Source organism: Siphateles boraxobius, unplaced genomic scaffold (assembly GCF_051911475.1).
Source record: "Siphateles boraxobius isolate OS27281-9 unplaced genomic scaffold, OSU_SipBor_1 6, whole genome shotgun sequence".
NCBI classification, from domain to species: Eukaryota; Metazoa; Chordata; class Actinopteri; order Cypriniformes; family Leuciscidae; genus Siphateles; species Siphateles boraxobius.
This window is the reverse complement of record NW_027509186.1, coordinates 29,597,008-29,622,929: the sequence shown is the minus strand read 5'-3', so window position 1 is coordinate 29,622,929 and position 25,922 is coordinate 29,597,008. Positions and strand designations below refer to the sequence as shown.

Here is a 25,922-nt window from a genome sequence, read left to right as displayed (position 1 = left end):
ATTGTCGCATGACTCTGACTGAAATTCAATGATGTCAAGGCTGTAATGTGATTGGTTATCAAAGCACACGTGATCCAAATTAGCCGTTATGCTTTCTCCAATGGTAGAGCCATGGACCCTCGTATCTCCCAATAATAAGACAATCTCTGTCCTGAAGATCATAATTAGCAGGATCAGTTGTGTTTAATCAAGGTTGGAGCTGAACTTTGAAGGAAAGTAAATCTCCAGGAACAGGATTGGGCACCCCTGCAATAGTACAACAACAGAAGATGGCAGAAAATAGAGATGATGAACAGCCAAAAGCCAAAAAATAAATAAAATAACATGGAACTCACAAAAAAAAACCTTACTTGGACATATAGTGAGGCCTATGAAGATGAAAATGTGGAAGAGCAGAAGAGGGTGAATGACAGCTGAGCTTTTGGCTGTTACCTGCACAGGCTTGCGTGATGAGAAAGCTTTAGCCGGGAGGGGAGGAGGGCAGAGCTGGTTTACATCTCCAGCTGCCATTACCTCCTGGTACCAGCGATCTAAATCTAGAGCGGGCATCTGAGGCCTGCCCCAGTCCGACTGACGCTTTACACACGCAGCACATCCATTAGTACAGAGAGCATGAGCAGGAGAGAGAAAGGTGGAACGGTGGAATGCCAGAGAGAGAAAGAGAAGAGTGTTAATGAGCAACTGAATGATTTGTACAATGACAGAATGACATAGGTAGTTGGCGATACCCAGCCCTAACAAGGAATCAAACGAGAGAGAACAGAGGAGAAGACACACACACCTCAAAGGAGAGAGTGAGGGAGGAGCCATGAGGGGTGGGGAGGCAGGAGAAGGCGGAGTCTGCGAGAGAAGGATGAAGTAATTGGATGGGTGAGGTAGGGGAAGACTCCACCTTCGGCATCCCATAGATCTGGTTTAATTGGCCCACGGTCACATACTCCTGAAATTCAGGAGTGACAAACGGAACCAGGCAGGAGGAAAAAACAGGAAGTAGCAGAGCAGGAAAGAGAAGACAACGTGTTATGGAGAGTTTAGCATCTGTAAAGAATGTAAGTAACTAGAATACATAATTAACTATAACAAAGGTTATTCAGCTCCCTATTTCTCAATACATAAACATAATCCCTTATACCGTGTCCTAACCAGATTTCCAGCGGCGGGTAGTTTATTTGTTCAGAGCGAAAATGAAAATATAACATATTTGATTGGGGCGTCAGTGGCTCAGTGGTTCATGTAGGTTGTCTACAAACCGAAAGGTTGGTGGGTTCAATCCCCGGTTCCACCTGACCAAGTGTCGAGGTGTCCATGAGCAAGACACCTAACCCCAACTGCTCCCGACGAGCTGGGTGGCGCCTTGCATGGCTGACACCGCCGTCGGTGTATGAATGTGTGTATGAATGGGTGAATGTGAGGCAAATATGTAAAGCGCTTTGGTGGCCATTCGGTCTGTGAAAGCGCTATATAAATGCAGTCCATTTACCATTTACCATTTACCATGATGTTTAATATACAGCTACGTGGAGTGTCTATCTAACTATCTAACAATGTTACAGAAACAGAAAAATGAATGACAAAATGCAGCTGGTTAGGACAAAACCTAACATGTAAGAGATCGCCTTATTGCAACATTCCTAAAGATTGATCAGATACTTGGTCATTCTATTAAGCAGGTGCCATTTATGTCCCTTTATTTATTTATGTTTTTATTTTTTATCTGTCCCACCTCTGTTTCCAACTTGCAAATTTTAATGAAAGCAAAATATATTCTACCTTTATTTATATGCATAGAGTATATCTTCCTTGACATTTTATGAAAGCATAATTATATCCAAACCTAGTTAATCTAGTATTATTTATATACTAGTATAGTTTTTATTAAATATAGTATAACTACCTTTTTACCATTCTATTATTCATATTAATTGCACTTTTTTTTGTAATTCTGTAATGAGAATGTAATTTTCATTAGTTTCTTTTTTAAAACATCACCATTATTTATGTTAATTTTATTTTAATTTAAGTTTTTATTGAGTCCAGTTTGTAATTATATGTCAAGCTAGTAATTTTAGTGTTATTTGCCAAGGCAACATTTCTAATTTTCATTTAGTTAAAGTTTTTTCATTAAATATGTGTAATTTATTTTGTTTCTGCTTTATTTTAATGAACAAAAATGTGTTTAATAGTTTTAGTTAATGATAATAATCTGAATTTATATTACATTAAAATACAATATATTCATTGAGATGGCGTATTGTAATTTTATAACACTTAAACATTGTGACAAATAATGTGTTTATGATAAATTATCCTCTCAAAATGGAAAGAGCACCTGATTCAAAGCATGACCCTACTATAATGCTTGGTGATGGTCATGTATATGATATATAGCAGAAAAAAATCTATATCTACAACACAAAAGTAAGTACCACTAAAGGGAAAAAGAAAGGGGAAAAGCTGAAAAGAGAGAAGCAGAAAGAAGAGAGCAGCTATGGTACCTCACGGGGGGCAGTTACAGCTGGGTCAAGGGCAAGCGAGAAGCCATGTGAGGAAGCGTTGGCGAGCTTGATGTCATGGCAATCACTCCCATACATCTTATACACATCCGACAGCTTCAAGTATTCCTGAGACACGTTAACAGCCAACCCATTCACGCAGGACAGAAGTTCAGCTGTCAGTTTATTCACATCCAAACCCCATAAGAGCAGTTCTGTCATATTTATACGGTATGCCTTGCTCAACCAACAACGTCATGCATCCATCTAACTCTTAAGATTTACAAATGACATGTTAGCCCAACTAGAGTCAAAATTTTTTTGAAAAAGGTACTTTGAGTTTACTCTGCAAACTCTTAACAAAAGGTAAACTTCTACCATTTTTACAAAATATTTCTATTTCAAATAAGTGCTATTCTTTTTAAATTTCTTTTTATCAAAGAATACTAAAAAAGAAATGTATCATGGTTTCTACAAAAATATTAGGCAGCACAACTGTTTGCAACATTGATAATCAGAAATGTTTCTTGAACAGAAAATCAACATATTAGTAGGATCATGTGACACTGAAGACTGGAGTAATGATGCTGAAAATTCAGCTTTGTCATCACAGGAATAAATTTCATTTTAAAATATATCAAAATAGAGAAGTTTTTTAAAATTGTTAAAATAGAATAGTAAATAAATAGATTTACTAATGAAAATAGGAAAACAAATATATTCACAGAAATTCTGATAATGAATCTGCAAAACACTTGTTGGTTAATTTCCAAACAATACAATTCATTCCAAAAAGTACGTAAGTATTAAGTATAATAAGAATTCTAATAAGTTTTAGTTATTTCTCAACAATAAATAGTACACAATCACTAAACTGATTTATAAGTGCCTTGGCTATACACAAAATCAATCAACCCCATTCAAATCTTACAAGAAAGTGTGATTTGCCTTTGTCTTCAATCTTGAGAACCCAACAAGTCAAGTGCTTTCAATAATGCAACACGAATTGAGATATTTTGTACTGCCATGTTCTCAGAGCATGTATTAGTCAATATTGGCAGTTTTAAATGCGCCAGGCTGCATGCACTGATTGTTAGTTTAGTTACCTCCTGAGGCATGATGGGATATGAGTGGAATGAGGATGCATGAAAGGGGGAGGAGGAGGGCTGGTCATCGTCTAAGAGGTCAGCCTCGCTGATGTGAAGCACATCCTGGGCGGAGGTTTATAAATCAAACAATATCCTGAGTCTAAAAGATTTAATTTCCTGTTATGCTAACCCAATTATTACGGGTTAGCACATGGGATCCATATGCTATCAGGAACATATGGCTAAAAAGCTAAACTTTTCCTAGCCCAAGAAACCCAAACTACAAAGTTCACTAAGGTGAATTGCAAAATGTCTTGCAAAGAAACACACTATTGGTCCACATCAACCATTTTAGGGTCACATGGTGGGATCATACACAGGAATAGCTTAACAACATTTTGAAGATATGTTAACCATCAAATTAATTATTATTTCGAGCAGAGGAGCAGATATTCAGCAGTTATTTATTGTAGCCTCACATAACAGGCACATCAAGCATTTTATGATTACAATCCTGCTTACCTCTTTTATAGTGTTGGAGCTTTTGGGGAACGTCTTTCCACCAGTTAGGCTCTGGTATCTTCTCTCCAGACTGGCCAGCCTTTCCTTTTCCTGAAACACAGATTCCAAATCAATCACACTGAATGACTGTCACACTGAAGATTGGAGTAATGTAGTAATTCAGCTTTGCCATCACAGAAATAATATTTCTCACGACTTGTGTGCTTTTTCTGGATGAGACTTGAGTGAAATGCAGCGCTAATAGAGCTGTGCACAGAAGACCAACGGCCAAGGTCAAGAATTTAATTAAATAATACATAAAATTTTGGTTTGTTTTTCACCAAACCCTATCATATACCCCTAGAAAACTTGTAACATACGGCACGTGTCGCATGGGATCATTTCTTTCAACTTTCCCCTTCATGATAAACTTTAAACATAAACACTGAGATGAAAGAGCTTTTGGTGAAATTTGGTGCCAGTCCTCCCCTTAAGTGTTCTTAAATTGGGGAATAAAAAGTACATTATTTTATACATTAAAAGTGTTTATTATAAGTAATTTCCATTTCCTGTACCTTCTGTAGCAGCTGCAAGGTGGTGCTTCTGTCCTTGACCAGCCTCTCACACTCCTGAGCAGCCTGTGTTCCCAACTGACCGGCCTGGCTTTCCAATGCTGCAACCTTGTCCTGGAAACAACAATTTGGACAAGAGTTTGAGATGCTCTTGGTGGTTCCATGCATTGTTATATACGTGTATGCCATTTACCTTTCTTTTGGCGACACTGCTGTGGTACTGGGCTCTGTCCTGCAGCAGCTGCTGGCTGATGGTCTCACGCTCCTCCTCTAGACTGCTTTCCTTCTCCAACTGCTGGAACTCCAGGTCCTCAAACTGCTTTGTCGCAGCCTCAAGAGTCTCAGCTTCCTACACACACATGCATCCAAGCATGGGGTCAATAACCAATCAAAGCATCCCATTAACGACAGCAATGAGAAAGTTCCGCAGCAGCCAAGCTATGTCAGTTTAAAGGGATGAAAATTCTGACATCACTTACTCAGTTTTTTTTCTTCTGTTGAACAAAAAAGAAGATATTTTAAAGAATATTGGTAACCAGACAGTTGATGGTGGCCATTGACATCCATACTAGGAAAGAAATTACAATGGAAGTCAATGGGTGCTGTCAACTGTCTGGTTACCAGCATTCTTTAAAATATCTTCTTTTGTGTTCAACAGAAGAAAATCATACAGGTTTGCAACAACAAGAGGGTGAGTAAGTGATGACAAAATTTTCTTTTTTTGGCATGAACTATCCCTTTAAGAAACCACAGGGAGGAACTGATTAGAACGTTATGCTTCACTATGGGCTATCAATCTTATCTAGCTCAGGGACCCCCTAATACAAAAAAGATGTAATTATCTAATTATTAATTATTTTAATCAAAATATTCATTAATTTAATATTAAAATTATATTAACATTTTGAAATATAGAGAAAATTTCAATACATTCTTAAGATATTTCTATATGCTTTACATGTATATATAATTTCAAAGACTTTCTGCAGCAACTTTAGGGATTCCCAGGGGTTCAGTTGAAAAACTTTGTGCTACACACTGATCTACAGTATGTGGAAATAATACACTCTTCCAGAATCATATCATATTACATCCAACTGAAATCCAAGTACATCAAATAAAATTTAAACACTCAGCTGTGATGGTAAAACGGGAAAATTATGAATATCTATGAGACTTCTTCCTTCAGAACATAAATCATGAATCTCATGAAAGGCAAAAAAATCTGTTTATAATGTAGGGAATTCTTGTCATTTATATATACAAATCTCAAGGACATTGGCAAACCCTTGCTGTCAATTCATCAAAGCGTTTCTGACATTGTAAAGCTGGAATGCTCAGTGTGCAAATGACATCTCTTCTCTCTTGTGCAACCCTTGGGATATTTCTGTTTGCAAAAAGGGCTAGTCATCAAAACCACTGCCCAAGCACTGTCAGAAGAGATTCCTTTATTCATGCAAATCAAAAGGAAAATAATAGATCCGACATTTCTTCATATTTTAAACAAAAATGTCCTGCTTTGAATTTTAGACTTTTAGAATTTAGATTTTTACACAAATCAAATCAAGAAGATATATCTCAAAAACATCTTTTGGCAAAAGTATCAATCTGTGTGGTATATAAAGAGAGAAGTGCACGATTTTCTCCAAGACAAGTTTAGTGCAAACTCCAACCTAAGCAATTCAAAAGATTGTATTGGTCATGACAATTACAGTGCTGCTGATTCCCTAAATCACACTGAAACAAATACTAAACCCTAACCCTATCCTAACCCCTTACCCTATCTGATCTAATCCATCCATCTTTTTTTAAAATCTGAACTTGCTTTGACAGGTGACTGCGTGATTGCATTGACCAATGAAATCAGCTGTGGGCGGATTTTGCACTTAACTGGATTAGGGGGAAAATCATGTGAGAGGTGTCAAAACAACACTATAGCACTACGTTAGTTTCTGCATTAATAGATTAGTAAAGTTAAATGGTATTATTACTTTGGCACCAGACAATAGCATTAAAGAAACCTCAATAATACACCCAAAAGCATGCAAAGTTCTCAACATTTCACCACTGAACACCAGTTTACCTCCAATTAAAAAATGTAGACCCTTTCTTCAGTGCACTAAACTAAGGCAGACAAGATTTAAAACATGGTGTTCCCAGTGACAATCATTTCTAATAATAATAAACATGGAATATAATTTCTGCTGGGATCATCATGGTGGATTTGGTGCATAGACAGCCCAATAGAACTTAGGTGGGGTTTATGAAGCCAGGGCTGTGGGGCGGAAGCAGTTGGTAAAGTGCTGATGTTCCTGACGGTCACTGACCCTCTTGAGTTGTTCCTGTAACTGCTCCCTCAGAGACTCAGGGCAGTTATGGAGCTGGCTCTTCAAATCATTGTACCCATCCTGAAGCCTCTCCAGGGCTTCCCGCTCCACGTCAACATTAGCCCTCTCCTAGAAAGAAAACACACCATCCGGGAAGGGGAGAGAAAGAGAACACAGCTCAAATCCACGCCATGCAGAAGCGTCCGAGGTTAGAGGTCACAACAGAGTGGGTGGAGCCAGAAAGGATGAACACTAAGCCTTATAAATCACTATGAAGTACGTGACACTGGACTGTAGGCCATCAACCGGGCCAAACAGAATTCTGTTCTCAGGCATTTCTTGATCAAAGATTTCATGTGTAATGAATTTCTGCTGGTATGTGCTTTTTAGATGAGATTATGTCATACCAGAGGGCAGGAAATAGCTGGCTAGTTTGAAGCTGGCTTTTTTTCTTTCTTTTATCATAAAAAGAAAGATTTGCAATAGCATCATACTTGATGCTTCATATATATATATATATAGAAAAAAAATTTTTAAGCGAGTCCTGAGATAGTTATCTACATATGCTGAGATACTCTAATGCACATAGAATTCTTGCATTGTACTCACTTCCAGACCAATATGAGCACAATTATAGCACGTAAAAAAAAAAAAAAAATCAATATCAAAGCACAGACAGAACAACTGTTTAAATAAAAGCCATTTCCAAGGTTTATAGGGGAATTATCCATGTTTGCACGAACACTCCACAGATCGATTGCAGTCAAGATCAAACTAGTACAAATTACAGCCGGTCAGTGACTGGTAACATGAGCTTGGTGGCAGCCATCCCCATGAGGGGAAATGGGTTCAAAGCAAACAATTTTATCAATAAAGACCTGGATGGACAATGGACCAATCCAGATTGATGCAAAGTCTTTGAATAAACACTTCATATTTTTATATCAAGAATAATTCTTAGTCGACCCAATAAGGGAAATTGTTTGCTCGCCCTCATGTCATTTCAAACCCATTTGAGCTTTTTCCCCTTCTGTGGCACACAAAAGGAGAATTTTTCAACTGGTTATTTTGGTTCAAATGCTTGAATGATTCATTAAAAAATTTGCCTGAATCAGCTCTAAAAACAAATTTGAACTTAAATTTTGGCCTGTCTGTCTGACAAACAAACCTATCATATTACTTGGGGGATATACCTCTTTTTAAACTTGAGCTTCGGTCCCCATTCACTGTAATTGCATGGAAAATAACAACAAGAACTGTGTTCAAAATGTCCCCTTTTGTGCTCCACAGAAAGAAAGTCATACAAAAGTCATATTGACTGAATTTAATTTTTTTGGGTGAACTATCACTTTAAGCATTTCTCCAAGAGCCTAATACTTGGCAGAATTGAAAAATACTAAAATACCCAGAGAAACCCAGAACAAGATGAATGGAAGAAATAAAGGATGGATTTCCAAAACAGCATGCGGGAAAAGGCTTTCTAAAAGACAAACATTGTCAGTCACCGAGTCTCGCACCACTGGACCTATTGTCCCTCAAAGCCAGTGCGCTAATCCCAAAGCCTGAGTTTGCGCTAAGCTAAACAGTTTTGAACTCGAGGGGGCGAGCGGTAGAAACAGAGAGACTGTGAGTGCAGAAAAAAAAGCAGTGAGGAGATTAGAGGTTAATGAAGGCTTGTTAGTGTCGCCAAGCTTTGTAGAGGACCTGATGAGAACCAAACACAAAAGGAGAGGAAAAAGACAATACCTCTTGTGAATGAATGCTTGATTACCAAACAGTCCCTTGGTTTTCTGCCCAAACTAAACCAGTGAACTGCATTTAAATGTGACTATCATCTTCAGATCCTCTATTGTAGAATGACCAGATATAATGGGAAGAGGTTTGGCTAGTTTGGATGAGCAATGTCGCACTTTGTTTTGTTTGTTTTTTACCTTGGGATGGCAATCGAGACCAGAATGGGCCTTGAGTGGCCATCCGGCAGAATGGCATGCCTTTAAGGAATGTCAGAGACCAGAAAGGGCTGTTCAGTCCAGAGAGGCTCAACAGTATAAAATAAAAACACAATCCAGACGGGGATTTGAAACTCTTCACTTCACAATAAAGGTACGGTCACAAATTATGTGGACAAAACAAGGTCAATTGTCTATTGTCAGTAGTGTAGATTTATGAAGCTCTGCTCATTAAGAAATCAGCTCAAGCTACTCTCTGTTGGTCAACACAGTGAATTCATGTGACAAACTAAAACCAATTTTTCGGCATCACACGAAATTCACGAGAAGTAGAAAATGTACAGAGCAATGATAAATATGACCGCACCTTTATATCTAAATGACAAATGAATGTATATCCTGCTGAAAAATATAGCATTGCTGGTCACCAGCTTAAGGTTTATGTTTTGCATGCTGGGAAGAAAATAGTATTCTGGTTGCTGGTTTGCTGTTTACCAGCATGGGAAGCGGGAGTGCTGATGATAGCTAGACCAGCTCTATACCAGCCTGGAACAACATGGAATTCAAGCTGGTTTATGCTGGATTTTTCAGCAAGGTAAATGTCCTATTATGGAATGTGTGTCTGAATATTGAACAATTGCATTCTGTGTGCTTGTATGTGGTGAGTGTCCTACCTTGTCTTTCTCTCTCTGGGTGGTGTTCTCCAGTTCGCTGAGTTTGCGCTGCAGCTGGTTGATAATCTCAGTCTCGGCCTCGATTTGCTCCAGCTCGGCCTGTCTCTCTCCCTGCAGCAGAGCTCTCTCCATCTCCGCCTGTCCAGATCAACACGTCAGATACAGCAATTCTCACAAAGTCCACATTAACACACCCTAGAGATTCATCTGACATTCTCTATTCCACCATGCATCACTTCCTGCTGCTCTTATCCACTATAATTAGAAAAGGACTTCCTGTATATTCTTCAGTGTATTTAACCAGCTATACAGAAATGTTTATGCGAACAGCTCACCTCCTGTTTGGACTCCTGAAGTTGCTGCTCCAGTTCTGTGATTCGACCTTTGAGTTCATCTACCTTTGCCAGCACTCGAACCCGCTCCTCCTCCAGGTAACCCAGTTCCAGACGACCAATGCTGCCCGATCCCAGAGAGTCCTCTGCCTGAATACACATCACATTCAGTTTATGTGATTTACTGTTAATGTACACTATCATTCAGTTTTGGGTCAGTAAGAATTTATGTTTTTGAAAAAGAATTCTCTTATGCAAACAGTGCAAGGTGATTTACTGAGGGTTGAGCTCATCAATTTACTGGTATTTGTGCCATTATTTACTGCCCAAACCGCATGTCTTAAACAAGAGGCTAATTTGAGCTGCTCACGGTAGATTGTGTTGGCCATTATGGAAATGATCCGGCCGTGTCTGTTCTTTAATTTGCGCGTCATCAGTAGATCACGGGCAGAACTTTCCACTCCCATCTGCGCTTTTTTGGAATTGCGGTCTCACGCTAATTTGCCCTGTTTAGTAAATCCGGCCCTTAATTTATTCCTGTGATATCGAAGCTGAATTTTCAGCAGACGAAACTCCAGTCTCCAGAAATATTTCTTATTATTATCAATGTTGAAAACAGCTGTGCTGCTAAATATTTTTGTGGAAATAATTATATATATTTTTTCAGGATTCTTTGATTAATAAAAAAATCCAAAAGAACAGCATTTATTTGAAATACAACTCTTTTGTAACAATCCCAAACTCTTTACAGTAATTTCATTAAAAAAAAATCTTACTGACACCAAACATTTAAATGGTAGTTTAATAAAACAATTAGAAGTATTAATATTGTTGAATTGATTAAAAGTTAGATACAAACTTTGCTAATGGTGAAAACGCAAACAATGACCCAATAAAACGACAACTGTTCTGATATAAATAAGGAAAAAGAATCCGACCTGTCCATTTTGTCCATTTAGCAGAACTGGTAGGGTCTGTCGGTCCTGCTGTGCACTCTCAGTGCTACTGCTGTCCTCCTTCAGGTTCTCCTCTTGGTTTTCACGATGTCTCTGCGCCACCCTCAGCGAAGCGCTGCTCACACTGTCCATGGAAGGACGTCTGTTAAGCCCCTCCCTCGAGCCAAGCCCAGAGACACCCATCCTGCCCAGATCTCCCGCCGGCCCGTCACCCTTGTTATACTCGGCGCATAGGTTCAAGATTGTCTCCAGCCGCTGCCGTTCCTAAAACACAACAGAGCAACGTAAGATGAGTCAGGGGTGGCAAAAATTGCCCTCACGTTATCCAATTTCCTCTGCGCCAGCCTCTGGCACTCAGCATCCAACTGATGCCAATCTGAAGAGAGAGGAAAGAAAATAAACAGAAGCGCCACTGTCTGGAGCGACTTTTATCAGGCCCTGTCTTCAACAAGCGAGAGGACGCGGCCCTGTTTTCAGCACATAAAAACACTCAGAGCAATGCGCTTGTCAGAACAGGCCCTCACTTACAGCAGACACGGAAACAACTATGCAACTACACAGAACTCACGTCGTGTCAGCCTGTGGGGTCTGAATGTGGTAACAGCTGCCCTCTTAAGCCAGACGAGCCCACCTCAAAGACACATTCTCAGTATGACCTTTGGCCACTAAATGACATTTGCTCTAGACCGAGTAACAGTCTGTATGGTACACAAATGGAAAGAATAAACGTTTCACGTTATCAGGATATGTTAATATCTATTAATGCTTGCCAGGTTATAAGGCATGTAAAAATGCTGTTTAGGTCCTATAAATGCAATTTATTAATGCAATTGCGGCACATTATTACAGTGCGACAGGTTAGCGCTGAGAAATTTGCATGTTTTTGAAATCATTCAATGATTGGCTGATAATGAATATGTATATTTGGCTGCCTATAAAATGTATATTATCTCAAGGACAGGGGTTAAAAACTTTGTCCTATGACTTAAATTATTTAATTACAAAATAAATATTTGTTTGCAATGCTAATCAGCACATAAACATCTTGAATTGTACATCTTCATGTGTTTGCAGATGATGTTTTTATTGTTTTCATTTTATACAATACCGTTCAAAAGTTTAGGGTAAGGTTTTTTTGGGAAATAAATTAATATTAGTATTAAGCAAGGATGCATTCAATTGATCAAAAGTGAAAGTAAAGACCTTTATAATGTTACAAATGACTACCATTTCCAACAAATAACTTTATATTAATGATAAAATCCTGAAAAAACTATAATGGTTTCCATAAAAAAATAAATAGTAATAAATGACATTTTAAATTAAAATAGAAAATAGCTATTTTAATTTCCAGTACTATTTCACAATATTTTGGGTTTTTACTGTATTTTTGATCAAATAAATGCAGCCTTAGTGAGTATAAGAGACTAAAGTGTACATTTAAAAAGACATTTAATTTTCATGAAATCTCAATCTCTTGAGAGCCGCTCCATCACAAACCCCCAGCTAGAAAACCCCTGCTGCAGGAGGTAAAATAATTGCACATGTTTAAATCTACACTAGAAAAGGAAGATAAACAAAAAGAGGCAGGCTGGTATTCCAGCAGGTTGTGTGTGCTCTCTTTGATGTGCTCTAGAGACTCGATGAGCTCAGTGTGATTTGTGGAGCACTGTAATGAGTATTCTCCAAACCCTTAATTAGCCCAACCTGTAATCATCAGCCCACTAAATCTCCAAGATCACACTGAGAGGAGGAACATGGCAGAGAATCAGTCCAGACTGTTCCCATGGCTCTTTACCATCAATGCTATCTAAAGCTGCAGTCCGTAACTTTTGGCGCTCTAGCAGTTAATAAACAGAACAGCATTGCGGAAGAACATTGTAGCCGGAGCTGCTTCTCGCTGTTTATGTCTATGACGAGTCACGCAGGTACTGGGCTACTCCGTAGTAATGCAACTCGAACCAGTCTAAAATAGTTTGAATATAAAAACTTATTAAAGGTGTACAGTAGTGCTTCAGGATAAGATAAAAAAAACGGTTTGGAAAATGGATTTATGATGTACTTGCTCATTATAACATTTTTGTAAATTTTGAACACCAAAAAAAAAAAGGTACGGACTGCAGCTATAAGTAAAATTATATTTTTTATATGTTCAATGAGTGCATATATATATATATATATATATGTACAGTATTATGCAAAAGTACAGCTCTTTTGAGTAAAACAAACATTTTTGACTTCTACAAACTACTGACAACGTTTCCTCCAAATTTCAAATAAAAATATTGTCATTTAGAGCATTTATTTGCAGAAAACGACAACTAGTCAAAATAACGAAAAAAGATCCCGTTTTCCTCAAATAAAGACCTCAAATAATGCGAAGAAAAAAAGTATGTTCATTTTTAAACAACAAAATACTGTTTTAACCTAGGAAGAGTTCAGAAATCAATATTTGGTGAAATAATCCTGATTTAAAATCACAGCTTTCATGCATCTTGTCATGCTCCATATCAGTCGGTCTAATTGCTGTTGGGCGACTTTATGCCACTCCTGGCTCAAACAGATACATATAAACTGCAAATTTTTTGTCTCTTCATTTTTTTTCCAGAGTTGTGCACACATATCATTAAATATAAATTTTTGAGCCAACGTGTTTTGTTTAAATTAGGCTCAGAGAGACCATTGAAACTGACTTTAAAAATCCACAGCTCCTCACACAGGAGAACTTTCAATCACTTATCAGAATCACATCAACATGTCTTCACCTGACGGGACTGTCTCCTCCAGAAAATTACACGTCTGAATTACGAAAAGCTTTCATTCCTCAGGCTTTGTAACATCCCAGAGACCCTTCTAATACCAAAGGGGTGATATCACAGAAAACTTCTCGTCAACTACAATTTGCAGCAGTAATTGCTGTATACAATAACAGCTAATTATCTCCACTTCACGCCACTCCACTAAAGCCAAGAGCAACATCACCCATTTTAGAGATTTACACCCAACACAGAGGCTCTCACTTCTAAAAGAGACGTTTAGTCCCAGTTTAGACCAGGACTACAGCAGATCCCAATGTGCACAACACTCATTTATGAGTTTAAAGGGTCCTCTGTAGTTGTCATCATTAGCAGGTCCCCCAGGGGAAGGAAATAGTTTAAGATTGTGGTGGCACACCCTGAGTTTTAAAAGCGCTCTGAAACACACAGAGGCTGAAGGAACCGTAGGAGGGAATATAATCATTTGATCTGTTTCCATACAGGCCTGCTAAGCCTCTGATCCCAGAGTTTATAGCCAAGCTTCATGAGTGTTCCCAATCAAAACTGGGGCTACCTGAACACTTCTAAAGCAATATGCTGTTTAATAGTGCTGTAAAGGAGCACAAATTCAACACAAAGGAATTTGTTTAAGCCCTGGTCCCATAACACATTTGACTGAATAACAGCATACTACTGAATATGCAAGTTTAATATCTTTAAAAGTACAATATTGGTAATCAAACACTAGTTTTATGGTACATTTAGACTTAAATACACTTTTATACTCAAAATAAAACTAACCTTGATAAAAAAAAAAATGCAATGAAAACCACTCACTCACCCTCATTGTGACGTGTTAAAAGTCGCACACTAGTTCGAGTCCTGTGGTTCTCTCAGATGTTTCCACATTGAGAAGCTCTCCAGAACTCACACACACGCTGAGACAGATGAACAAATAAAGCCCCTAGTCTCTCCGCCTCCAACACACACACACACACACACACACACACACACACACACACACACACACACACACACACACACACACACACACACACACACACACACACACACACACACACACACACACACACACACACACACTCTCTCTCTCTCTCTCTCTCACTCTCTCTCTCTCTCTCACTGTCATAGACCTAAGATTTTATTTTCTGCGATAAACTCTGTAATTAGTCCAAGGTGTCAATTTCGCGGGGAACCCTCGGCTGAACGTTGTGAGACATTTTTAACGTTTTTTGCTAAAAAAGTGTTAGCTATTCGTTCATCTTTCACTTTACAGCTGCCAGATCAGTCTTCAAATTCGCTGTTAAGTCCGTTTTTCTTTTATAATTTTGCGCACGTCTCTTTAATGGAACTCTGTGAAGTGGTTAACAAGACAAAAACAACTACCTCCACAATTGATGTAATACCTTCTGATATTTTAAAAGCGGCTTTTCCTATAATTGGCCCCAGTGTCCAAGCGTTGATTAATTTGTCTTTGGACACTGGGATAGTTCCCAATAGTTTCAAGCATGCGGTTGTTCAGCCGTTGCTTAAGAAACAAGGTTTGGATGAGGGTTGCTTTAATAATTTTCGGCCTGTCTCTAAGTTATCATTTTTATCAAAACTTTTAGAAAAAGTTGTCCTGTCTCAACTGCACTCGTTTTTAAATGCTGCAAACTTAGTAGAACCTTTTCAATCTGGTTTCACTGCCCATCATAGCACAGAGTCTGCATTGCTAAAAGTGTTCAATGACATTCTACTCGCAGTTGACGCCGGTAAAAATGCCGTTTTGATCCTACTTGATCTTACGGCTGCCTTCGATACTGTAGACCATAGTATTCTTATTTGGCGTTTGGAGCATTTCTTCGGTATCAAGGGTACGGCCTTACAGTGGTTTAGATCTTATCTTAAAAACAGGTCTTTTTCAGTGGAGATGGGTAAATTTTCTTCATCTTCTGCACCTATTATTAGTGGAGTTCCACAGGGCTCTATTTTGGGTCCCCTTCTTTTTAATTTGTATATGCGTCCATTGGGGGATATTATTAGGAAACACAATGTATCATTTCATTTTTATGCAGACGATTCACAGCTGTACCTGCCGTTGAAAGCTGGTGATTCAATTCAACCTTTGTGGGAATGCATTGGGGACATTAAGAAATGGTTAGCGCTTAACTTTCTCCAAATTAATGAGGACAAAACGGAAACTATTGTTTTTGGTTCCCCAAAATTGAGGAGCAGTACTATTATGGAGCTAAGCAATTATTTTCCTTCTGTTTCCTCCCAGGTTAGGAACCTTGGCGTCATCATGGACTCAGATTTGTGATTAACTAAACAAAAAAATTCTGTTGTTAGGAATAGTTTTTATCAATTGCGGATTATCTCAAATATTAAACCGTTTCTGTCAGCACAAGACTTGGAGAAGGTTATTCATGCTTTTATTACCTCACGCTTAGATTATTGTAATTCTTTGTATCTGGGTCTTCCGCAGTCATCACTTGCTCGACTCCAGTTGGTACAAAATGCAGCTGCAAGGCTGCTGACCGGGACAAAGAAATTTGATCATGTCACCCCAATTTTAGCGTCCCTTCATTGGCTCCCGATCCGTTTTAGAATTCAGTTTAAAATTTTGTTGTTTGTTTTTAAAGCTCTTAATAATCATGCTCCATTTTATATTACTGATCTTCTTACTCCTCTACCACCATCCAGATTAAGATCTGCAGAAAAGGCTCTATTATCAATTCCCCGCTCCCGTTTAAAAACTAAGGGAGACAGAGCTTTCTCAGTTGCCGCCCCCCGTCTATGGAATCAATTGCCTCTGGACATCCGCCTTGCACCTTCCATTTGTACTTTTAAATTAAAATTGAAAACATATCTCTATTGCCTGGCGTTTGATACTTGATATCCTGTCTCAATGTTTTGTTTTTGTTTGGTTTTATTCTTCTGTGTTTTTATTTATTTATTTTACTTTACTTTGTTCAGCACTTTGGATAGCTTCGCTATGGTTAATTGTGCCTTATAAATAAAATTTACTTACTTACTTACTCTCTGGTCTGCTTTCTCAAAGTGTGTGCCGGTAGGTACATAAAGCAACCGCACTACATCTGTGCCGGTGGCTGCTAATGAAGATATGAATCAATGTTCACAGAGGTTCACTGAAGTGGATGGCTTGTTTTATCTATCAAGGCTTTAAAACAAACACAGTCAGTTTAAATGGTATTCATTGAAACCCACTCAGGGGTCACTGTGCTCACCAAACAACATGGCTCATGTGGGTGCTGGTCAGATGTTCTTTCAGATGGAGAAATACCGGTAATGTGAAAATTACTATTCACTGCATGCTGAAACCCAGATGGAAAAATATAGGCGGTTTCCACTGTACTGGTATGTAGGATAACCATTAAGCACTTCATACTTTCCAAATGACAGCAATGAGCAGACGTAGCCCTCCGTTTACAAATCTCCCATCTATGCTAGGAGTTTTTTGGTGAACGTGTGTCTTAAGGGCAAAGTTCTCACTCAGGTGTGTTTCCATTTGTGGAAAATGGCAAAGGTTACATTCACATCGCAAGCCAAAGTGGATTTTCTACTGAAATCCTGTTTAGGAAAAAAAAAAAGTAGTTCAAAGGACCTTTTAATGATCACCCTACATTGGCATGACGTTCAAATTTCAATAATAAAATATCATATTTTCTTATTGTATCAAATTTTAAAAGCTCTGAACTTTAATAAACTGAACTGAAATAAATAAATAAACAAACAAACATTTTATATAATAAATATAATTTATTGTATAATCTGAATAGATTTTATAAATATACCTTTGCAGTTTTTGTGTAATCAAATATATTTTTGTGTATAAAGAGAAATTCATAAATTATTTTATAAGTAAATCAAGCCTAATATTGTGTCCAGACTGATGTAAAAAATACCAGAGATGGGGGACTCGAGTCACATGACTTGACTCGAGTCAGACTCGAGTCGCAAATTTAAGGACTTGAGACTTGCTTGACTAAATTAAGAAAATGACTCGACTTGACTTTGACTTGAACTGTATGACTCGAGAATGACTTGATATACATTTATCATCGCAACATCAATTGATGAACAAAATGAAAGCAACGGAACCATTGACGCCAGTCATCAGATTCTGCGCGATTGCGTGACACTGCACAAGCCCAGAAAAAACATACATCGCGGTGAGCGCGCTAAATACAAAAACATCTCCCAGCATCGTTTCTTTTTGGATATAAACACTAGAAATTGACTATATTCATACAAGAAGATTTGCTGTACGCATAATAACTGGCAAGGGATATCGGACGACCATCACAACCTCGAACAGTCGAACTTCGTTCACCACGTCTAAAAGTAAGCTATGGCTTGTTTAACCTGTTTGTTATAGTTAATTTATCTTTAAATCGAGAATATTGGTCAAAACAGCATGCCTCTTTATACACAATTATGTTTTCAAATGTAGCTTAATGTTGTCAATATTCAAATGATAATTAATGATGTCATATGTTTTGTATAACATTTGCCACATTTCTTTTTAAATCATGCTTTAAAGCCAAATATGTCGTTCTTTCGAATGACAAAAAACAACATTGAAAACTGTTAATGTGTTGTCGTGTTTTATGTTTCTCTTAAAGCAGGGTTAGATGTTATCAGGGGTTACATCAATTAGATGTTATCAAAATGCCAGCAGAATTAATATTGCACCCAAAATTCAAAATGTGGTGGAAAAAAATGCCCTAGTATGAGTTATTTTCATAATTATAACATATGATATTAAAAAAATTTCCAGAATATTGACGCGATTGCAAATGTGATAATGATTTTATAAAACAGTTCAGTAAACAAAGAGTGAATATTGTGATGTGACATTTAGACATAGCCTAATATTCCAAATATTTTCTGTTTTTGCTCGATTTCTCCAATGACAATAGTTCGAAACAAGCCACAGAAAGAGTTATGCGTATTTGTGATTCAGTGACCTATTTGCTTAGTTCCAGAACGAATCTGCCGTTTTGAACATAAGTTAAATGATGCTTCTATGTTTGTGTTTGTGTTTGGAGCTCCGTCGAATTGATTCATTAATCCTTGATTTTCTTCTTTTCAACTCATTTATAAACAAGCACTTTCTATTTTTATATCACGGGAACTTATCCTCGTTACTATTCCTTATAAAAAACAATCGGATTACTTTGATATCGCTACTTAGATCCAACTTTGCGTATCTCGGCTACTAGCCTTTAGTCCGCTAGCATTTCACGCGTGGCCTCGCGCCTACCGACCGTCTTATTTTACACCCGTTTCACTGAAAGGATACAGGTTATATCCAGCATTTCAGTCCTAAATTAGTAGTGATTTTGGTAGTATCACTACTAATTTACTGTTCATCTGTTATAATGGCGAACATATCGGATGTGTGTCTAACGTTACCTCTGAGTGCAGGTGAGGACACATTCGAGCTGATTTCGGTACGATTGGAGCTGGAATCGGTGGAGAAACAGATCCGTGGTCTGCTTGAGAAACAAGCCGAGCTGCGGGATCGGCGATCAGCGCTTGAAACGTCACGCGCTGACGCTCATAAGTCAGTGGTTAGTAACTTTTTGACTCCGACTTCGTCTACTCCGTGCGTTTCTCTGCCCAGGAGGACGCGATCATCTCTGGCATCATTCACTCCGGCACCGACACAACACCATGGACCCTGGGTGATCCCACAGCGAAAGACACGAGCCAGGACCAGAGCAAGAACCTCACCACCCCTCCCGGTCTTCGAGATCTCCACCCGGAACCGCTTCTCCCCCCTTCGCGAGTCGGAACGCGACGACGCCGTGATCATCGGCAGTTCCATGGTCCTTCATGTCCGCGCTACCTCAGGTAAGGGTACGGTAAGCACTCACTGCTTTCCTGGTGTTCGTGTTCTTGATGTCGCCGCACAGGTTCCCGAGATCCTGAACGGTGACGAGCGCGTCGGAGCTGTGGTGCTACACGCAGGGACGAATGACATCAGGCTGCGGCAGACGGAGGTTCTGAAGAAGGACTACAAGAGCCTGATCGAGACGGTACGCAGCACAGCGCCTGAGGCAAAGATCATCGTGTCTGGACCGCTTCCTACGTACCGACAAGGACAGGAAAGGTTCAGTAGATTATTTTCACTAAATGTATGGTTAATGTCATGGTGTAATGAACAGAAACTGCTCTTTGTAAATAATTGTAATCTGTTCTGGGAGCGACCTAGGCTCTACCGTGCTGATGGCCTTTACCCCAGCAGAATCGGAGCGGCTGTTCTGTCGGACAACATCTCCAAAACGTTACACACCATATGACTAGAAAATCAAAGTCCAAATCACAGTCTTTGCTGTGCCAAATTAATTGATATAAGTAGTGTAGAACATTATATAGAAACTGTGTCTATTCCTCGTTTAGTGAGGCCATATAATAAATCTACTGTAGGATCTAGGAAAAATCTTATTGTAATTAAACCTGAAAATCTAAATATCAGTGAACAAAAACAATTTCAAAAACTAGGTCTTCTAAACATTAGATCGCTCACACCTAAGGCGGTTATTGTAAATGAAATGGTCACAGATAATAGCTTCGATGTACTTTGCCTTACTGAAACCTGGCTTAAACCAAATGAGTATTTCGGTCTAAATGAGTCTACTCCACCAGGATACTGTTATAAGCATGAGCCCCGTCTGATCGGTCGTGGCGGCGGTGTTGCAACAATCTATAGAGATATTCTTAATGTTACTCAGGAAACAGGTCACAGGTTTAATTCGTTTGAAGTACTTGTACTAAATATTACGCTCTTAGATGTAAGAAAGAAATCCCTATTATCTCTAGCCTTGGCTACTGTATATAGACCTCCAGGGCCCTATGCTGATTTCCTAAAAGAATTTGCAGAGTTTCTCTCAGATCTATTGGTCAATACCGATAAAGCAATAATTATTGGAGATTTTAACACACACGTAGATAACACAAATGATGCGTTAGGGACTGCGTTTACAGATTTATTAAACTCTTTTGGGGTCAAGCAAAACGTCAGTGGTCCCACTCATCGTCTAAATCATACACTAGACTTAATTATATCATATGGAACCAATCCAACTGATATAGATATTATACCGCAAAATGACGATCTCACTGATCATCACATGGTAACTTGTATAATACGTACTGCTGAAATATGTCATGTTGGGCCACGTTATAGACCAGGCAGAACAATCGTTCCAACCACTATAGATAGATTCTCAAATAGCTTACCTGATCTATCTCAGCTGCTCAGTGAACCCAAACAAACAGATGAACTAGAGGAAATGACTAGCAGTTTGAGCACCATTTTCTCTAGTATATTAGATATTGTTGCACCAATTAGATCAAAAAAGGTTAGAGAGAAAACTAAAGCACCTTGGTACAACTGTGCTACGCATGTTATCAAGAGAGAAACTCGTAACTTAGAGCGTAAATGGAAACAAACTAATTTAGAGGTCTTTAGAATCGCGTGGAAAGACAGTATGTCACGTTATAAAAAGGCTCTAAAAGCAGCCAGGGCTGAGCATCTCCACAAACTAATAGAAAATAACCAAAATAATCCAAGGTTTTTATTTAACACCGTGGCTAGACTAACAAATATACAGACATCACCAGAGCAAAATATTCCGTTACAGTATAGTAGTAATGATTTTATGAACTACTTTAATGAGAAAATAGAAAGCATCCGTAACACAATTGTAAATGTACACTCTTTTATGGTGTCTTCTGATGCAGCCTCAATTATCGCCCCTCTGGAACAACTACACCGCTTTACAACTGTAGGACAGGAAGAGCTAAATAAACTTATCATTGCATCGAAACCAACAACATATTTATTAGATCCAATACCCACTAAACTACTGAAAGAAGTGTTACCTGTAGTGGAAGAGCCTCTTCTCAATATTATTAACTCGTCTTTATTTTTAGGTCATGTTCCAAAAATATTCAAGCTGGCAGTAATAAAACCTCACATGAAGAAACCGCAATTAGACCCAAATAACTTAGCAAATTACAGACCCATCTCAAATCTTTCATTTATGTCTAAAATACTAGAAAAAATTGTGTCCGCTCAATTGTGCTCTTTCTTGCAAGAAAATGAGATATATGAAAAATTCCAGTCAGGATTCAGACCGCATCATAGCACAGAAACTGCGCTAGTTAAAATTACAAATGATTTACTTTTAGCTTCTGACCAAGGCTGTATCTCAATACTAGTTCTACTCGATCTTAGCGCTGCGTTTGACACTATCGATCATAAAATACTCCTGGATCGACTACAAAACTACACTGGTGTTCAGGGACAGGCATTAAGCTGGTTTAGATCGTACTTATCAGACCGTTATCATTTTGTCTGTTTAAATGGGGAAAAATCAAAGATAACGTCAGTAGACTATGGAGTGCCGCAAGGATCGGTGTTAGGCCCTCTGCTATTCTCAATTTATATGCTCCCACTTGGTAATATTATAAGAAAACATGGAATTAATTTCCACTGTTATGCTGATGACACTCAATTATATATTTCATCACGGCCAGATGAAAACACTAACTTATCAAATTTGACAGAGTGTCTCAAAGATATAAAATGCTGGATGAAGCGTAATTTCCTGCTACTAAATTCAGATAAAACGGAGGTATTACTTATTGGTCCAAAAAACTACCCACAAACTCACTTACAATACAACTTTAATATAGAAGGATGTCCTGTTACTTTATCCACTACAGTAAAAGACCTGGGTGTTATACTAGACCGCAACTTGTCTTTCGAAAATCATATTTCATATGTTACAAGAACAGCCTTTTCCACCTTAGAAACATTACAAAGCTACGTAACATGCTATCTGTTTCTGATGCAGAAAAGTTAGTTCATGCATTCATGACCTCGAGACTAGATTATTGTAATGCTATATTAGCTGGCTGTCCTGCATCCTCAATAAACAAGCTACAGTTAGTGCAAAATGCAGCTGCTAGAGTTCTTACTAGGTCAAGAAAATATGATCATATAACACCAATTTTATCATCTCTACACTGGTTACCTATCAAATTCCGTATCAATTACAAAGTACTATTACTGACCTATAAAGCCCTAAATGGTTTAGCTCCTGTGTATTTGATGGACCTTCTATCGCCCTACAATCCATCGCGTTCTTTAAGATCACTAAATTCGAGGCTTCTGGTCATTCCTAGGATATCTAAGTCCACTAAAGGAGGAAGGGCGTTCTCACATTTAGCCCCAAAACTCTGGAATAGCCTTCCTGATATTGTTCGAGGCTCTGACTCGCTGTCCCAGTTTAAAACTAGATTAAAGACGCATCTCTTTAGCCAAGCATTTACATAATGCTTACCTTTTATACCACTGCTGAATCAGATGAAATGCATTTAATATTATAAAACTTGAAGAGTTTGTAGGTTATTTGTATAGGTTGCATAGTATTTACAGTCATTGCGTTCCTGTGTATATTGCGTGAATGACGGGTGGTTGGGTAGATATTGTGTTTTGCGGTAGGTGGTATGCAATACGAAAACCGTTGCCACTGAACCTGCTTTAAGGACGACAGTGGGGCTCGACAGCCTTAGTCAAACGGGTCGGCGCGTATGGTTGGGCTGTGGAGAGATTGTGGTTGGGTCTCAGCAGCAGGAGGGATGTAGAGGTCAGTAAGCAGGGCTGAGTTGAGTGGGGGACGGAGGGGGGTGACTCTGGGACGCAAGAATCACTGTCTTCATGTTTTTTATCATTTACGCCCGTGTTATGGAAATAATTATGAACAGCAGCTACGCTAATTATTTTCCCCTTTTTGCTTTTCTGCTGTTATCTCGGGACGCGAGTCCCGAGAAAAACGGCGTTCGTCAGCTCCAGTTTGTATCCAGCCTTTCACAGAGACTTCAGATACCCCAATTACAAAGCCTGTGAAGAGACGACTCAACACCGGCGATATGGACCCTCTATGGTGGACGGCACTGATCCTCAACAACTCGTCTCAACACCGGCGTGATTACTTGGACTTCCAAATGATGGAAATGGATAAATATTCTAAATGTTCCGATCCAATCTGACTTGTAATGCTGCCCGAATCATAAATCATGCACTGTTCCTTCGTTGGCCAGAGGAGAACTGGCCCTCCGACTGAGTCTGGTTTCTCCCAAGGTTTTTTTCTCCATTCTGTCACCTGATGGAGTTTTGGTTCCTTGCCACTGTTGCCTTGTCTTTTGGCTTGCTTAGTTGAAGACATTTATTATTCAATAATATTATTGATCTGCCTTACTTAAGGTGGACGTTGACTCAATTTTCTTTTAGAAACAAACTCTGTTATATTATTTTCATGTTATCACTGTGAAGCTGCTTTGATACAATCTGTATTGTAAAAAGCGCTATATAAATAAAGGTGACTTGACTTGACTTGACTTCTATGACTCGTACATTAATACGGTAATTTGGCGCCACCTATTGGCGGTTTTAACTTCATAATTAAAACTATATAACTTGTATTAAGGGGATGCCAGTTTGAAGAATGCCTTTGATCGCATAGGAACTATACTTGAATTGTGAATTGTTTAATACCTTTTAATGGTCTTCTGCAATGTTTGAGGCATATTTATTTTTTCATGCTTTAATGTTGGCCTAATTTCAGTTACATTTAGATTTTTATTGTAGTAACCACTCAGCTATATGTGGAAATGCATATATTAAAAAAAAAATTGCAAATAAAACCATAGTCCACAACTTCTGTAGTTAACTTATTTTAATATATAAATTCAGTGAAATCGTCAAACGTTTGTATGACTTGCCAGTGACTTGTGACCCAAGCTACGACTTGACTTGACTTGCTTGACATAAGGCAGTGACTTGACTTGACTTGACTTGCCTTTTTTTAAAATTTACTTGGACTTGCTTGAAACTCGAAGGTTAAGACTTGAGACTTGCTTGTGACTTGCACATGTGTGACTTACTCCCACCTCTGAAAAATACTAATAATTCCTAAATTACTGATTGACAGATTGAATCAGATACACATACAGTGCAGTGTTTGAATTGAGGGTGATCCGAGATGATGGCCCTCCCATAAGAACATAATTAGGAAAACGTCTGATTCATACAGCATTCAAAAAAAGTATTTTACACAGATGCTTATTAGCAACATCGGAACCCCAAACAAAAACTAAGAGATGGTATTTGTAAAAACGTTCCAGCTCTCACATTTCTGCTCACTCATTTTTATGCATTCCAACCACACATCGACCAATCAGAGCTCAGGAGACACGGGCTTTGACTTATGATCCCAGCTCTTACATTCCACTGTCTTCCCTCAGTCTAGAATGACACACAAATGTACAGCTCCTCAAATCCTTTGTCAGAGCCTCTCAAACCCACTGCCATTTTGGAGCCTCTTCCCCCTGCTCTTCCTGACCTTTTTATGTCTCTAAATGTGTGACGGGGTCACAGTGTGTGCCACTCTTACTGCTGTGACGTGCCTGGATTGTTTGAATACCTTAAACCAGACAGACTTCAATCGCTTCCGTTCTGTCTATCCAAAACATACATCCAAGGGATTTTAAAGCAGGATATTGTGATCTCCTAGCACATGCCTACTTGCACAATGCACATCTTCCATTAAATAAAATTCATGCACAATAATAATAATGTGCACATAACAGTTCACAATAAGATCTATAGCATGCATTATACATTAGGTGAACTATCATTTCATGACAACTTTAACCTGGCATGTTTTTTACATCAACAAAATGTGCATTTCTCCTTTAAAGAAGTCTTTCTCCTCCCTCTTTTCAAAGCTTGCCTGCAGAAAACCCAATATTTCAAACACAGACTACAGACTAAACCAAGCTCAGTAACATTAAGCCCTCCAGTAAACATCCTGGGACGGCATTTCTGTTACTGAAATATGTGATATTTCAAACAGTATAAACAACTGCTTTCTTATTTCTTATGTTTGAAAAAACACCACAAACTAAGTCAACAGGAGCAGATGTATATGTTCATGCTGCACTTCAGCATGATGGGAACCTCTAATTTCACACAGAGTTTGAGGAAAACAGCTTACATTTTTGGAATATTAAAAAAAAGTCTAGACGTACGCAGCTGTGAAACATGGGGACCTTGGTTCACCCTCAAAATGAAGCATCTAGAGTCCAAAAAAAATGCAACAGAGTTTTTACATTAGTGCTTAGCTCATTGATAACTCCATCAATAAACGCGCAGTATTTGAGAAACTAAATAA

General features: G+C 38.5%; 1 protein-coding gene across 50 annotated transcripts in view; it reads right to left on the bottom strand.

The window, feature by feature from the left end:
* Positions 1-25,922, bottom strand: part of phldb1b (pleckstrin homology-like domain, family B, member 1b) — an 84,260-nt gene that overhangs the window by 15,231 nt on the left and 43,107 nt on the right. For 7 of the 50 annotated variants that reach the window (XM_077208722.1, XM_077208726.1, XM_077208727.1 and 4 more), the window contains 12 exons: positions 10,874-11,155; positions 9,939-10,085; positions 9,604-9,741; positions 8,912-8,971; positions 6,981-7,109; positions 4,847-5,002; positions 4,657-4,767; positions 4,103-4,192; positions 3,599-3,703; positions 2,496-2,621; positions 782-940; positions 433-576 (listed from right to left, as the gene is read on the bottom strand). In XM_077208722.1, the coding sequence (XP_077064837.1) occupies positions 433-576; positions 782-940; positions 2,496-2,621; positions 3,599-3,703; positions 4,103-4,192; positions 4,657-4,767; positions 4,847-5,002; positions 6,981-7,109; positions 8,912-8,971; positions 9,604-9,741; positions 9,939-10,085; positions 10,874-11,155 (1,647 nt within the window). The remainder of the gene's footprint in view (positions 1-432; positions 577-781; positions 941-2,495; positions 2,622-3,598; positions 3,704-4,102; positions 4,193-4,656; positions 4,768-4,846; positions 5,003-6,980; positions 7,110-8,911; positions 8,972-9,603; positions 9,742-9,938; positions 10,086-10,873; positions 11,156-25,922) is intronic. The other 43 variants (XM_077208747.1, XM_077208750.1, XM_077208754.1 and 40 more) reach the window with 17 other exon arrangements.